The sequence below is a fragment of the Micromys minutus genome, assembly GCF_963924665.1.
Source record: "Micromys minutus genome assembly, chromosome: 30".
Taxonomy (NCBI): domain Eukaryota; kingdom Metazoa; phylum Chordata; class Mammalia; order Rodentia; family Muridae; genus Micromys; species Micromys minutus.
In genome coordinates this window covers 3,680,589-3,695,953 of record NC_137965.1, presented here as the reverse complement: position 1 = coordinate 3,695,953, position 15,365 = coordinate 3,680,589, and the positions used below count along the sequence as shown (strand labels likewise).

Sequence of the window (15,365 nt, the reverse complement as noted above, 5' to 3'; positions counted from 1 at the left end):
CAGACAATATGAAGAAATAAATTTTCCACAGGCTAGGGTATAGTTTAGAGGTAGTATGTTTTTCTTGCAAGTAATGAGAAGGTATTAGGTTCAATCCCCAACAAGGGAGGAGAGAAAAGAGTAGAAAAGGGGGAGAAAAAGGCAAGAGATTCTTGACCAGAAGCTTTCTCTTAATGAGCCTTTACTGCCACCTTACATACGCACCAGCTTAGTAAGAATACATATGGAGCCAGAACCCTCTGGAAGACATCTCTGAGCTACCCCACGTGTTAGACACGCACATTTCTTCTCCAGCCACTGAAGGACATTTTTAGTTCTCAATGCCAAGCTCTCTCCATGACTTCTGTATCACTGCTCTAGACTCACCATATCTGTTCATTAACAACTGCTGCCAACTACCCCAGGCTCAGTCTCTCAGATTACAGGCTGCATCTGCTGCCAATAAAAAACAGCTAGAACTTAATTCTGTACATTGCCCAGTTTCCATTTCTGTCCAGACACTGTGTTAGTCATAACAAGTAGTAGTAAGTTTTCTATAATAGAATTCTATGAATTATTATGTTCAAATCATCTTCACACTCAGAAATGCTCACAAACATTTATGTCAAACAGAGCTTGTGATTTCACCCAACAGCAGAAAGGCTCTCCTGACATGTTTTTATAACTTGAAGAGATATGATCAATTATATAGCCAAACCTATGCTTACTCATAGGGGAAAATATGCATTAAAGTGTGATCTTCCTAATTTACAACAGTAATCTGAACTTTTACTACAATGCATCCTCTTGATTAGTTTTATGCAGGCTTATACCTTAAAGCATTCTATACCGGGTGGATTGTCAATGAGATGAAATAAACATAATTCTGAATTATGACATGTGAATTATTTTTTATTATCTTCAGTTGCTCTTGAAGGGTGATATAATTTGAGTGCCAAAATATGTCATTATGGTTTAAAAAATTCTTTACAAAAATACTTTGAGTTGAAAGCTTTCACTTTTGGAAATCTCTTATCTGCCTAAAAGTAGAGCAGTCTCCCTCTTCCCACCAAAAGAACTCAATTACCAAAAATCACCTTACTGAGACTGCTTCTTTTACCAGAAGTGAGAAGTCTCCACACCACACAAAAGAGACTGCATCAAAAAGCTTTGGACTCTTCCATTTATTCTCAGAGCCCATCTGTCACTTCAAAGTTGACCTTCCTCAGAGGTGCCCCTTCCCCACTTTCTCCTTAGCATTAACTTGAAGAAAGCTTCACTTTCTACCCATGACTTTGTTCCACATATTTCTGTTACAATCTAATCTGAAGTTCCTCAAAGCCTGAACGTACGAAGGAAGAGGAAATGCTAAATCCTAACATTTCACCATGAACTGCACTGTAGTGAGTGCATCTGAGAGCCATGTTCACTTATCAGATGCAGTCTAAGCTAACATTTCACACTTTCTCACTACATCGTCTTTCTTAAAGCTCCCTCAATATATTTTTCTTAGATTGTTCTCAAGTTTTTTTATAGTCCTAAGTATAGCAACAAATTATTTGCTTCCCCTTTCCACATATGCTAAATTCTGCCCTTTGAGGATGTTGTGATAAAATAACATAATCCATAGAACAGACCCAACCAGATATCAAATCTATCCCCTGATCTTTTACTTCCCAACTCCAGAACTGTGAAAAATTTATTTCTATAATTTAAAAATGTTCAAGACTGTGGTATTTTGATTGTTAGGTCCAAAGTCTGTTCCTATGGCAGTCTGATGCTGATGACAATGTCCTAAAGAACCCTGGGAGGCAACAGAAGCCTATAGGTAGATTTGTTTCCCAAGGACCTCCCTTAACCTGCACCCCTCCTCTCACACCCTTGAGGTCAACTACCTTGGGCAAGAACATCCACTGACAGACTCATGCGCCTGACTGTCAAATAAAATCTACTAGGTGCCATTCTGTCCCCAACCCATGCCATGAGATAGTCCAGTAAACCTTTCTCCCTATTCATAAATGGTCTACTTCAGTGTTTCACTACAACCTCATTTACAGACATAGCAACAGGAACTGACTTAGATAGAACTGGATAAATTATGTATGTGTGGATAGGAGTCACATAGAAGAATTATACTCTCTAAGGTACAGAGACATGATGGTATATTATATATTCTTTAAAAATGATAAAACCTATATACTCAGTGCTCTGCTGAAATGTGCATAAAATATTAAGTATAAAAATCAGATTATAAATGTGACTATATGACCTTCAGTTTTTAAAACCTGTGTGTGTGCTTTTGTCTATATAGGATACCTAAACCCCCTCATCACTTTTCTCAGGAGGACCCCTTCTTCCTTTTAAGACCCAGCTTTCCTGCTGCATGCCTGTGTTCCCTGCTATCTGTGTGTGTGACTTTGTTATAAGTATTGCGTGTACCCTCCTTTTAATCCCTCTTTCATCTTTCCCCTTCCATTGGTTCCTTTCTCTCTATCAGCAAACATGGTCAGATCTTCCCATCATCCTTCATGATAAACCTTTTATACTGAGCTACCTGCAATCGCTAATACTGTCAACGTGAAAGAAGCCAGAATCACCTAAGACACAAAACTATGTAAATTTCTAGACTGAGTTAATTAAGTGGAAGACCAGTCTAAATATGAATTCACTGTCCTTCAATCAATGAATCAATAATAAAAATGTGTGTATATATAAACTATGAGGTACTATTCAGCTGTAAAGAAAAACTAAGTCATGAACTCTCCAGGCAAACAAATGGAACTAGAAAAGATTATATTGAATGAGGTGACCCAGACCCAAGAAGACAAAAATCACATGTTTTGTTTCATCAGAGCCTCCTAACTCCAAATCTTCAGGTTGAGGATATATTCTGGATTAAGTACAGAATCCAGAAAACTAAAAAGGGACCATTGGGTAGGGTGGTGGGAGAACAGAGAGGAACTAGCAGGATACACGTGATGACACGTAAGAGACAGGCAAGAGAAGGAAGGACTCTAGGGACAGAGGAGGAGATAAATGTCGAAGGAAGACAGTAAGAAAGCATTAGGAATGACTGGACAACTCATAAGGAATCATACTATTAACTACCTACCTAAAGAAACTATAATGTAAGATAAATTTGGAGTTGAACATTTTGTATCCTGTCTACAAGTAATGCAGGCACAGGGGAGGGAGCAGAGATTGAAGAAATGGCCAACCAATAACCAGGCCAACTTGAGACCCATCCCATGGGCAAGCACCAGTTCCTTACTCTATTAATGATACTCTGCCATGTTTGCAGACAGGAGCATGTTGTCCACTGAGAGGCTCCACCCAGCAGCTGATTCAGACAGATACAGACACCCACAGCCAAACAGTGGATGGAGTTTGGGACCTCTTATAGAAGAACAGAAGGAAGGATTGTGGGCCCTGAAGAGGATAGGAACTCCACAGGAAGACCAACAGATTCAACTAACCTGAACCCTTGGGGCTTGCGGCCTGAACCACCAACCAAAGACCCACTCATATGTAGCAGATGTGAAGCTTGACCTTCATGTGGGTCCTGAACAACTGGAACGAGGGTTGTCCCAAAAGCTGTAGGATATGCTCTACTAGCTAGCTGCCTTGTCCGGCCTCAGTGGGAGAGGAAGCTCTTAATGTCACAGAGACTTGAAGACAGGGTTTGGAGATACCCAGAGGCCCCCACCTGCTTAGAGGAGCAGGGAAGGGAAGATGGGAAGGACTGTGGGAGGGGTGATCAGGAGGGGGACAATGAATGAGATGTAAAGTGAATAAGTAAAAATTAATTTAATTTAGAAAGAAACCATAATATACATAAGCCCTTTGAGCTGACAATGCTCCCTTCAAGAACCAAAGACCACCTAACAAATACCCCCAACAACAGGCATGAGATGCCTCCTTTTGACTAGTTGGTCAGGAAGTGTCCAAGAGTGTGGGGAGCCAAATGTGGATGCCATTACAAGATGGCGCTGGCTCCCTCACGGTTTGAGGTAAACAACTCCATATATAGTAATGCTCTTGTCAGATAAGGTGCTGCACCCTGCTCATGCGCAGTACATAACCTATCTCCGGCCAATCCTGAGGCCTCTGGTGTCAGCAGACTGGTGACAACCAATCATGGCAAGCCCGTATGCGCTTCTCCCTATATAAGCGGACAGCTAGGGTAGTTCGGGCCCCTCACTTCCTGCTCTCCCCTTCAACCAAGAGGCTCCCACAATAAAGCGTGATCTGAGAAGAATCCTCTGGTGGTGGTCGTCTTTCCTCGCTGGTCGAGGACCGCGCCGCAACTGGTGCCGAAACCCGGGACGGCTCGAGGGGCCAAAGAGGAACCAGAACTCAACACGCGAGAGTGGCAATGTCGGTAAGTCAAGTTTTCCCAGGTATGTTGCTTGCGGGTCCCAACACCCTGGTTCTCTGTGCTGTGTTTCTGATTTGGGTGATTGTTGTCCTTGCCTGCTGCTTTTGGTTGCAGTGTAGGGAAGGACGCAGAGCGTTAACCAGGTACCAGGATAGTTTATCAGAGACCTCAGAAGCTGAATTAAAAGGGGAAAACTTGGGTAGGCCTAAGAAAAAAGGAAAAAAGGAAAACAAAGACAAAAGCTTAAAAGTAGTGCCTGCAGGTGAAAAAGAAAACCAAAAGGCAGAAAGACCACCGGGAGAAGAGAAGATTGTGCCCCAAGAAGCGAAGTACAAGTTTCCCGGAGAGGATACTTTGTATCCGCTAAAAGAGCAAAAAGCTTTAGAGCTGGCAGAAGAGGAAGATTTAGAGGAGGAGGCAGCGGAATGTGAGGCGGAGAGGACTCCTGTAGCAAAACCGGAAGCTCTTAAAGCAGCTCTGCTCTTCCGCTCTATTCAGAGAGGAAGTGCGAGTTCTTTTGTTTGCTGGAGACACGCCATGCCCTCAGGCAAATGTTTCCCATGTTTGAGGAAGATCACCGCCTCGAACATAAGCAAGTTAAAGAGTTGGCAAAGTCAGTCCGAACTTATAGAGTCACTGCTAATTATACAAAAAACCTGGATAGGCTGATGCCACCTGGATTGCCGGTCGCTGGCCTATTTCCCAGCCAAAGGGTAATTTGTCTATTCCAGCCCAACCTAAGTGGTCACCCTTCTGTACAGGAAGAGATTCAGCCCTACATCCTTAGACTGGCTGTCAATCTCGGGGAGTACGTTGGGCAGTTAAGGGCCTCTTTAATTTTTCTCCTAATATAGGAACTGTTTATAATAATACCTTAGAGAATTGATCTGGTTCAAAAACAGATAGATATATTGTGGCAGGTTGCCCAGCTGGGCTGTCAATGGAAGTTCTCAGGATTATGTGTGACCAGTATTCAGTATGAAAATTTTACTAAAGCTGCAAATTATTCTAAACGATTATCTCAGTATTTCTTACATGTGTCCATTGATACCTGTTCAAGAGTCATTTTTGCTTCTCCTTTATCCGGAGAAAAGGCTTCTCATGTTATTACTCATTGTCTTGAAGGGTGGAGTGCATGGGGCATACCTAAAGTGTTAAAAACAGATAATGGTCCTGCCTATACCTCAGCAAAATTCAAGCAATTTTGCCATCACATGGGAGTTTCACTCCTGTCAGGATTGCCTTATAATCCTCAGGGTCAAGGCATCATTGAAAGTGCTCATCGCACCCTAAAGGTTTATTTAAACAAACAAAAAGGGGGAATTGAAGAGGTACCCCCCCACACCCAAAATGGCCATTTCTACTATGCTTCTTACCTTAAATTTTTTAAATTTGGATGCCCATGGCCATTCAGCTGCCGAGCGCCATGGACAATGGCCTGTTCCACCTAAAGAGTTAGTGAAATGGAAAGATGTCCTCACTGGTGATTGGAAAGGCCCGGATCCTATTTTAATACGATCCAGGGGAGCTATTTGTGTGTTTCCACAGGGAGAAGAAAGCCTGATTTGGATCCAAGAATGTCTAACACATCGAGTGCTACCAGAACAAGATGCTGTTCCACCTGCTTCTGATGAGCCTGTCCTGCATGACAATTCAAGCAGAACTGAGTTGGGAGATTCTGTTGGTGTTTCCAAAACCGATGCCCATATGCCTTAATGCAAAACTATTTCCTCCTTTGTTTGACACCATTAAAACCTTTGATGTACTGTACTTGCCCTTAGACACGGAGATAGCAGGGTTAGGGGATTATATAACTCTTGCCTTATCAAGTAATTTTTGGCATGCTTTTGTGCGGAGAGACCATGTTTCTGCTCTAGATGGTGTGCAAACTCCGTACTCAACAACAATGTGACAAAGTGGTCATAGCACAAGCTCTTGCTGCACTCGAAATGGGCACCTCTCCCTCTGTTTGGCTTAGTATGCTTAAGGAAAAGTGTTGGGTCTGTGTCTGGATAGCCCTTGCACCCTGAGCCTTTGAGGCATTGCACCAGGAATGGGTATCCTACATGTAGGCAACCTTTGCACCCTGCAGGGCTTGTTCCCATTGCACGAAGGAAGGTGCTTTACCCAAAATTATTGCTGATCATGGTCTTGAACCCTAAAGGTCCAACAAGAGCCTGATGGTTGATCGGCCATGTTTTTATTTAAGAAAGAAGGGGGAGATGTAGAGAGCCGTTTGTGCCGTACCCAAACATGGCGCCAGCTTCCCGCTGATGACGCAGCAAACAGAGCCCAAGAGACATAGTGCGCATGTCACAGCCCGCTCTCGGGGCATACTAATGAGCTACTGGAGGGCGCACCAATCAGGTAGCAACATGAGTCTCCTGGGCATATATAAGCAGTGCATTTTTCTTCCACGGGATCCCCTGCTCAGAGTATTGTACAATAAATGCTGTTCACAGAAGAATCCTGTTGTTGCACACCTTTTCCTGCCGGCGGGAAGTGGGGCGCGCGACACAAGAGACTCCCCAAACATTACAAACTATTGCTATTTCCATTGGTAACTCCTGGAAATGCAAGAGAAGCTCCTAATGCTGAAGACTTCATGCACTTCAGACACAGGATGCCTCCTCCCTCAGGACTAGTTTTTATAGTACCAGGAGTCACCTTCCAAAGGAATGAAACAGCCTCTGACCCACTGCAACAACCACTACAGTGTCATCACCCTAAGGTGACAGTGACCAGCAGCTCTCTAACTGCACTTAAGACTTGTTCAACAAGAGTAAAATATGGTTGGTACTAGAAAGCTAGCCAACTACTCAGGACAAGTGAATTAATGAACCATCACTATTTAACAGCACCATCTCTAACCACATACTAAGTCTTTGTCCTTGTACCTATAGGTAAAGTGTAGTGTTAACTCTTCATCAAGGAAATTTCTCTTGGCAATAGAAGGAAAATATTACAGAAGACCATAACCAATCAAAATGAAGTTGTGAGGCCCAGTCACAATGGATAGGCCAACAAGACAAGTCTCACTCCTAGGGCTGAGAGACCCTTGCAGAAGAGGAAGTATTAAGACTGAGGATCAGAAAATTTGCTGGAAGACTGCAAATCCTAGTAATGTCAGAAACTATGTCCATACAATGGCACCAACATGAGCAGAACAAGGACAAGAGATGTGCCAAAGTGTGTAGGGGACGAGGGTCGGGGCACAAGGCTCAGCTCTACATAAAGAACTGAGGAATGCTGAAAGTGGGAGAAAGAGCTGTCCGCACCAATAGTTATCCAGTTCCAAACAGTGAGTCCTAAAAACATGCTTACAAGTAACCATATATAGAGTGAGCAAATTGTATTTAGGAATATATATGCCTATACATACGCATATATACCTGCAACAATAAAATAGGCCATGACATTGAAAGAGAGCAGAAAGAGGATATAGGAGGGTTTGGAGCAAGGAAAGGAAATTTTGTGATTATAGTTTGGTCTCAATATAAGAATTTTTAAGAATGGTAAGGCAAAGGATCAGTGCTTCCTAACTCAATAAGGCCGACTACACAGCTTCTACCACTGACTTCTACTTGATTACTTTGTTAAAGGAACAATTTAATATTTTCCTTGGGAAAACTAAAGAAGAAAATAGAATAGTAATAGTGGCTCTCCAATAGTGTCATATACTTAGTGGCCTTTATCAATTATTCACTAGTAGTTCTTAATCCTGTAATACATGTTTTATGAATAAACATTTCATACCACCACAAACAAATTTTTCTTTATAAATAAATTTTTAAAGAAAGAGCTGTGGGGCTGGCACTGGTACCATGGGTCAGCATTTAACACCAGCTGCTTTTCCAGAGGACCAACATTTGATTCCCGGCACCTACATGGCAGCTCACAACTATCCATAATTCCAGTTTCTGGGATCCACTGACTTCTTTTGACTTCTGCAGACACCAGGCATGTAAGTGGTACACAAGCATACATGTAAACATAACATCCATATCATAAAATAAAATGTAAATTAAAAAAGTAAAAGAACTAAGATCAAATCTTAGGGCTGAGGGTTACCACTGAACACAGGTTACTTCTAAAATAATTTATAAACCTGAGTCTTCTATTTTTATATTTTTCTTTTTCATGTAATTAATTTCTGCATTAACCTTCTTAATTCTTCTAATTACAATGTTATTTTTTTTATATCTCAGGAATAGAATTACATTTTTTTTTTTGAAGAGCCGGGATATGGTGGTACATGCTTTAATTCCAGCACTCGGAGACAGAGGCAGATATATCTCTGAATTTGAGGCCAGCCTGGTCTATGTGCAAGTTTCGGGGCTACACAGAGAAACCCTGTCTCAAAAACAAACAACAACAAAAAAAAATTTTTTTTTAACAATCTTTAAGAGAAAGTTTCCTAGGGAAACTCTTCTTGGTGGAAAAAGAAATTTAAGGCTGAAAGAAGGTATATCAAAATATTAAAATTTGTATCTCTCAGTGGTGGGATTATATATTTTTGACTAAAAATATAGAAAGAATTTGGCATATCATAACTTTTTTCTTTCATAAAATTTTCGTTAGGTCTATGTATTTTTAGTTTATGTGTATGGATGTCTTGCTCACTTCTCTGTCTACAAAGACCGCAGATCCTCTGGAGCTGGAGTTACAGACGGCTGTAAATTATCATGTGGGTACTGAGATCCAAACCCAGATGGTGTGAGCCACCACGTGAGTGCTGAGAGCCAAACCCAGGTCCTTTGCAAGAGCAACAAAAACTCTTAACCACTGAGCCATCTCTCCAGCCCCTCTTTTCTTTCTTCCTCCCCTCCTCCTACCCCAGAGATAAGAAACCAAACCAGGGCTTCACATACACAAGGCAGGCAAGGTCTTTACCTCGGAGCTACATCTCCAAGCTAACATAATATTTTCAATCACTGGTTTTTTCAACCTGTGGTTCCCAACCCTTCTGGGGGTTGAATGACCCTTTCAGAGGCTGACTATCCTTCATATCCGATATTTACGATGCCTAACAGTACCAAAGTTAGTTAAACAGCAGCAATGCAAATGACTTTCTGGTTGGGGGTCGGCAGAGCGTTAGGAACAGTGAGAGCCACTGTTTTAGATAAATCTCTTCAGAATGTGTGAGAAATGACCGCCAATATCCTCCGGACATATTTCCCCTGCTTTGAAGGAAACATATCCTTCAGTTGCCTTCAAATTCGTTAACCAAATTAATTAAAATTTATCACAGCTAAATGCTTGAAATAAACTCATAAAAAGACTAAGCTACAAGATTAACTGACAGTTTTGTCTCCTGTATTTGCTGTGGTGTATGGTTTTGAGGCAGACTCTTACACAGCTCAGGCTGGCCTGGAATTCTCCATTCTCCTAGCTAGGATTACTAGCATGTACATATCTGTCTACATCTGTCTACAGTTCTCTGAGGAATGTTTTATATTCTTAGACATACAGGAAATCTGACACTGGGAGTTTAATTTCTAAATTTAATAAATACCTGTAACAGGCAAAGAAAAGAGCGTCTGATCTAGGAAGCAGTATTTCCACCAATCCCTACTGCAAAGACAGACTTCAAAGGACAATGTCCATCCTGCAGCTGTGGTGCATGCCTTTAGTTCCACCACTCCTAGAGGCAGGGGCGCCATGATCTTTGTGAACTAGAGCTCAGGCTGGTCTACAGAGCTAGTTCCAGGACAGCCATGACTACACAGAGAAACCCTGTCTCACACACACACACACACACACACACAAAAGTGTCCAGCCAGGTGCTGTGATACATGTCTGTTACCCAAGCACTCAGGAAGCGGAAGGAAGAAAATAACAACTGAAGAAGGGGGGGGGGAGCAGGCAGACACTATATTTTATTTCTGATTCATATAGGTAATTTATAAATGTATGAATAAAGTAAACGCCTAAAAGGCACAATCCATTTAAGGTATACTACAAACCTGGTTATAAAGTATTTGCTTTACTGATCAAAAAATATAGCAAAACATAAATCTAGTTCAGACAGTACTCAGGTGGTACTCAAAAAATTATAAACTGATACATGATTCAGAACATATCTTTTCATCAAAATGTTACACGGTAGTTATCCCTCCCTAAGTCTGCCCCACAAAACCTATACAGCAGTTAATAAGATGTGTTTATTTATCCCACACTGGCTTCTGTGATGCCCCTGGTACGTCTAAAGGAAGAACTCTGCAAATGTCGGGAAAACAAGAGTTCCCCTCCACATAAGTTCTCCAGGAGAAAGGCTACCTTAGGTCTACTATTTTCTAGGGAAGTACATTTCAAGGTTTTATATTCTTAGACATAAAGGTTTAAACACCTATCTCAAGGTTCAAATGCACCAAAAAGCAGCCTATCTCTGGCGTGGCTACAACACACGTCTCCCTCTGTCCAGTCCTGCCTCCTTTTCTCTCCCACTAACCAAGAGACCTCCACAATAAGCCTGCTACTCATAAATCTCTTTCCTCTTTCAAGAAATTATTTCCAAGGACTGAACACAAATAACTTACGCCATAAAGTCCTTTGGAACTGTTCTAATACACTCTCTTTGACATGTAACAACTCTCTTGCTTCATATTTAGGGAGGTACTATGATCTCATTTTACATATGCAGAAACTAGGCTGAGAACTTGAATAACTTACCCAAGGAAATGGGAGGCACTAATTTAAGATGGGCCCTAAAATACAAGGTAAACACTAACTACATCTACACTAAGCTGCTGAGTGACTTAGGGCAGTATCAGCTCAAAGGCTGTGCTGGGAATGAATGTGTGGTGAACCTTGCTCAGCCACAAAACAGGGACTTATAAAAGTAGGTGCAAATCAGGCCTACTGAAAACTAGACACACCACAATCAAGATTTCACGTGGTTTTAGAGCTGAGGGAAAAAAAATGGCAGAGGCCTAATGGAGCCAGACTTTCAGAATGAAGCCAGTTGTAATCTACTGCCTGATTACTAGAGACTAAAAATAACCAATGACAAGTCTCGTCCACCTACAATCATAATGCTCCAGTCTGTGCACACAGATGTGTACTGTGTCCTCACACTTGCTTCTTTCCTCCATTCCTTGCAGAAGGCTTCACAAATTAGTATCTAAAAAACAGGAGTGCAACATCCTTTGAATTCTATTCAAATGCATAACAGCAACCAGTTCAACTGCCTCAGCTCCAACCATACTGGTTTCCACAAGCTTGCCCTGGCTAACAATCTTCTTTATAAAGTAAGGAGTTATTTATACTTACAATGAACAGCTAAGGGCTAATATGACTTGCTTTGGTAACCTCAATGCCCCATCCTTACTGAACATAAAACCACCCTATAAATCTGAACCAACTACTAGTCGTTAGGTTTACAAGCAGGTATACATTTAAAACTGACTTGAGCAGAACAGGCCATTTAAAATTTTAATAGATATGAGACATGTTCAAGGCCAGCCTGAGAGGCTAAGGTAACTAAGGCAATGTCTCACCACCAACAAAAGACTGTAAATATTTAGTAATTATTTTGAAAAGTTTATAATAAAATCTAGTATCACAAGCAAAAACTTAAAATATACTTAGAAATCTCAAAGTAGTCCAACTAGTGTAATTTTAAAATTTAAAAATGACTGACGCTTAAGTCAAAAAGTGTAGGGAGCCGTTTGTGCTGCACCCAAACATGGCGCCAGCTTCCCGCCGATGACGCAGCAAACAGAGCCCAAGAGACATAGTGCCCATGTGCCACAGACGTCACAGCCTGCTCTCGGGGCATGCTAATGAGTTATGGAGGGCGCACCAATCAGGTAGCGACACAAGTCTCCTGGGCATATATAAGCAGTGCATTTTCCTTCCATATGGGGTCCCCTGCTCAGAGTATTGTACAATAAAGGTTGTTCGCAGAAGAATCCTGTTGTTGCACGCCTTTTCCTGCCGGCGGGAAGTGGGGCTCACGACAAAAAAGATGGCTGCTTGGAAAAAGCACTTACCACTAAGCCTCACGACTGGAGTTCAATGCCCAAAATCTACATGGCGGAAGGAAAGAACTCCTCAAAGTTGTTTTCTGACCTCAAAAAGTGTGCTATTTGCACATGCACAGTTAAAAAAAAAAAAAAGATGCTGTTATGTTTATAGCCCCTTCCTATAAAAATTCACCAGCACCCACCACCTTCCCCCACATTTACACCATATACATACACACACATGTATGCATTCATATGTACATATATGAATATATACACATATATATGTACATATATACACATCATTTACAATTTCCTTATTCATTTTGTGTAGGCCTTAGAACCTGTGAAAACTGTCTTCAGGAACAGAGATGATCCTTCCAGTTAAACTATTCACCAAGGCAACGCCAGCAATGGGAGCCGTAAAACTCAGCTCTTGACTACGCAGCTTCTTAGATTCTGGTTATGACAACTGGGGGCCCATTGCTTCTTTTGCCATGTCTAAAATAAAGACCTAATAAGACATGCATAGCTTTACACAGGTATACACAGTATTGCTAAATCTTTTGAAGTTTACTACTTCAAAAGAATAACATAACTGGCTTAATGTTTTTAATCTAGGAGATACCACCTGCCAAAGAAAAACATCCTCAACTACTTTAAGATAGGAAGATCTTTCAGAGTGCGGTATAGCAATGCAGAAAAACAGCTCTTGGTTATACTAAAGTATAACCACTAGCCTAGTCCCTATCTAATACACTGTACTATTAACATTACAAACTAAAAAGTTGTCCATTTAAAATATTTAACACTTTCACAATTTTAATACATAAAATAATTTAATATAAACAATAATCTAATATTTTAAATAATACTTTAAATGACTAACTGATACCTGTTATTAATCAATCATCAATTATTGGCATTGAGCTTTTATTGACCTTTGCATGATAAGCCTTTAAAAATCACAAGAAATGGGAACTTAATGGTAAAGGGTTACTCTGGGCCTTCCTCAAAATCACCCTGTAAAGGACCAGTGTGATCCCCAATTCCACCCCCACTCCCATCAAGTTTGTACATAAGGAAACTGAGGTTCCAAAAAACTGGCATTTCTCCAGCTATCGAAGCCCTAAGTGGCTAAGGCAGGGATGGTACTATGCAGAGCGTAAGTATCTTCTTTTCTGTCTCATCAACATCAAAAGGAAGGTTAGAGATGAGGAGGCAAGCATGTACACAGGCTAGCCAAAAGAATTCCCAAACACTCGCAAACGTGTAATAAACAAACAAATCTTCCTATTTCAAAACTGCAGGGGCTCATCCAGTAGGACACATCTCCAACAGCCTGTATCTGTCTCCTATGGGAATCACTATGGCGTTCCTTTAAGTACTGTACCCTTTTTGAAGGGAGACAGACCATCTACATTGAGAATGGCCTCGGAAACTGAAAGGTGTTAAAAAGCAACTATCACTATTATAACGAGTCTCATCTACTTTCATTAAGATATACATCCTTTCCCCCTGAAAAACTAACTGCCTGACAAGAAAAAAAGTTTAAAAACTACCCAAATAAATGTCAAGCATCCGGTCACAAAAACAGTGTCTCCGGAGTAAGAAGAGAAAAATCCTGTCACACCTTAGCTATTTCCTGCATTCCTCCCTTCTGAAGGATCATTTCAAGCGCTCATGAAATTTATCAGACTTCTTGCGAAAAACAAATGTGAAACAATTATACAAGGGACCTTAAGGAAAAAAAAATTAAGAAAAAAAAAAAACAAAAAAACTCCAGGCTGGGAACGGAAGTCAAGTTCAGATTCTCTTCCTTCCTCAATCGAGACAAGAGAATTAAATGAATACTCCCCGCACAAAACACACACACACACACACACACACACACACACACACACACCACTCAATCTCTGGCCTCTCCACCTGTGTCAATCAAGCAGCAGGCCTAGATCTGCTGGAAATTAAGGCTTTTCGGGGGAGCAAAGGTGGGTGGGTGGGTGGTTCGGGGTGAGCCGGGAAGTTTTCCATCTGATCATTCTAACTTGGGCACCTTCCACCCATGGCTGGCTGGCTCGCTCCCACGAACCCAGTGCAGACCCAGCCCCCGCGGGCACCACGGGGAGCGGGCACCAGCCGGGGCCCGCAGCCTGGGTCCACGCCGCTCCGCGTGGGGACCACGCAGGGCAAGCCGCGGCGGGGCGGAGGGGCGGGGCGGGCACTTCCTGACTCGCATTGTCCACGCGCCGCCCGCGCCGCCCGGGGCCCCGCCACCGCGCCCGCCCGTCCGGGAGGAAGTTGGCGCTCGCCCCGCCGCCGTCGTCTTACCGTTCTTGGCGTCTCCCGCGGCTGCAGCCCCCGCAGCGACGGTGGCGTTGGCGGCGCCCGTGCCCGCACCCCCCGGGCCCGCCGCGCCGCCGCTGCCCACCGCGCCGAGCGCCGCCGCCCCGCAGCCCGCCGCCGCCGCCAGGGCCCCTCCGGCCGCCGCGCCTGTCGCACCCGCCGCCGCCAAGGCCCCGGCTCCATTTTCCTGCTCGTCCCCGCTGCTGTTGGCGCGCTTGTTTTTGCGGCCGCCTTTGCTGCTCTTGGGGTTGGGCATCTCCCCGGCCCGCTCGCGGGCGTCCCGGGACCCGGCGCCCCCACGGAGGTGGCACCCGGGGCGGCCACGGAGAGCGCGGGCCGGCCGCTCTCCTCAGGCGCCCGCCCCGCCGCGCGGCCCGCGCCGCGCCATCCCGGCCGCCGCGCCCTCCCCGGCTGAAGCCGGCGCGGCCACGCGCGGCCACCCGAGGCTCGCAGCCGCGCGAACGGGGCCCGCGAGCCGAGCGAGACGCAGAGGCGCCTGAGGGAAAAGGCGGGTCTGGGGCTTGTTTTGATTCGGCTGCGCTGACACGCTCCAGGCCCGCCCCCGCCCGTGACGACACCGGGGCTCGAGCCCGGCCCCGCCCCCTCGGTGACCTCACGGCGGAGCGCTCCGCCCTCGTGACGTCACGCCCGGCGCTCGGCCCTCCGCCCTGGGTGACGTCATCCGGGCGCCTTCT

General features: G+C 43.7%; 1 protein-coding gene across 1 annotated transcript in view; it reads right to left on the bottom strand.

Moving 5' to 3' along the window:
• Nucleotides 1-15,070, bottom strand: part of HECA (hdc homolog, cell cycle regulator) — a 43,751-nt gene extending 28,681 nt beyond the window's left edge. Inside the window, exon 1 of the mRNA XM_080941988.1 lies at nucleotides 14,656-15,070. Coding sequence (XP_080798114.1) covers nucleotides 14,656-14,926 — 271 coding nt within the window. The 5' untranslated portion in view covers nucleotides 14,927-15,070. The remainder of the gene's footprint in view (nucleotides 1-14,655) is intronic.
• Between the last annotated feature and the right edge of the window lie 295 nt (nucleotides 15,071-15,365).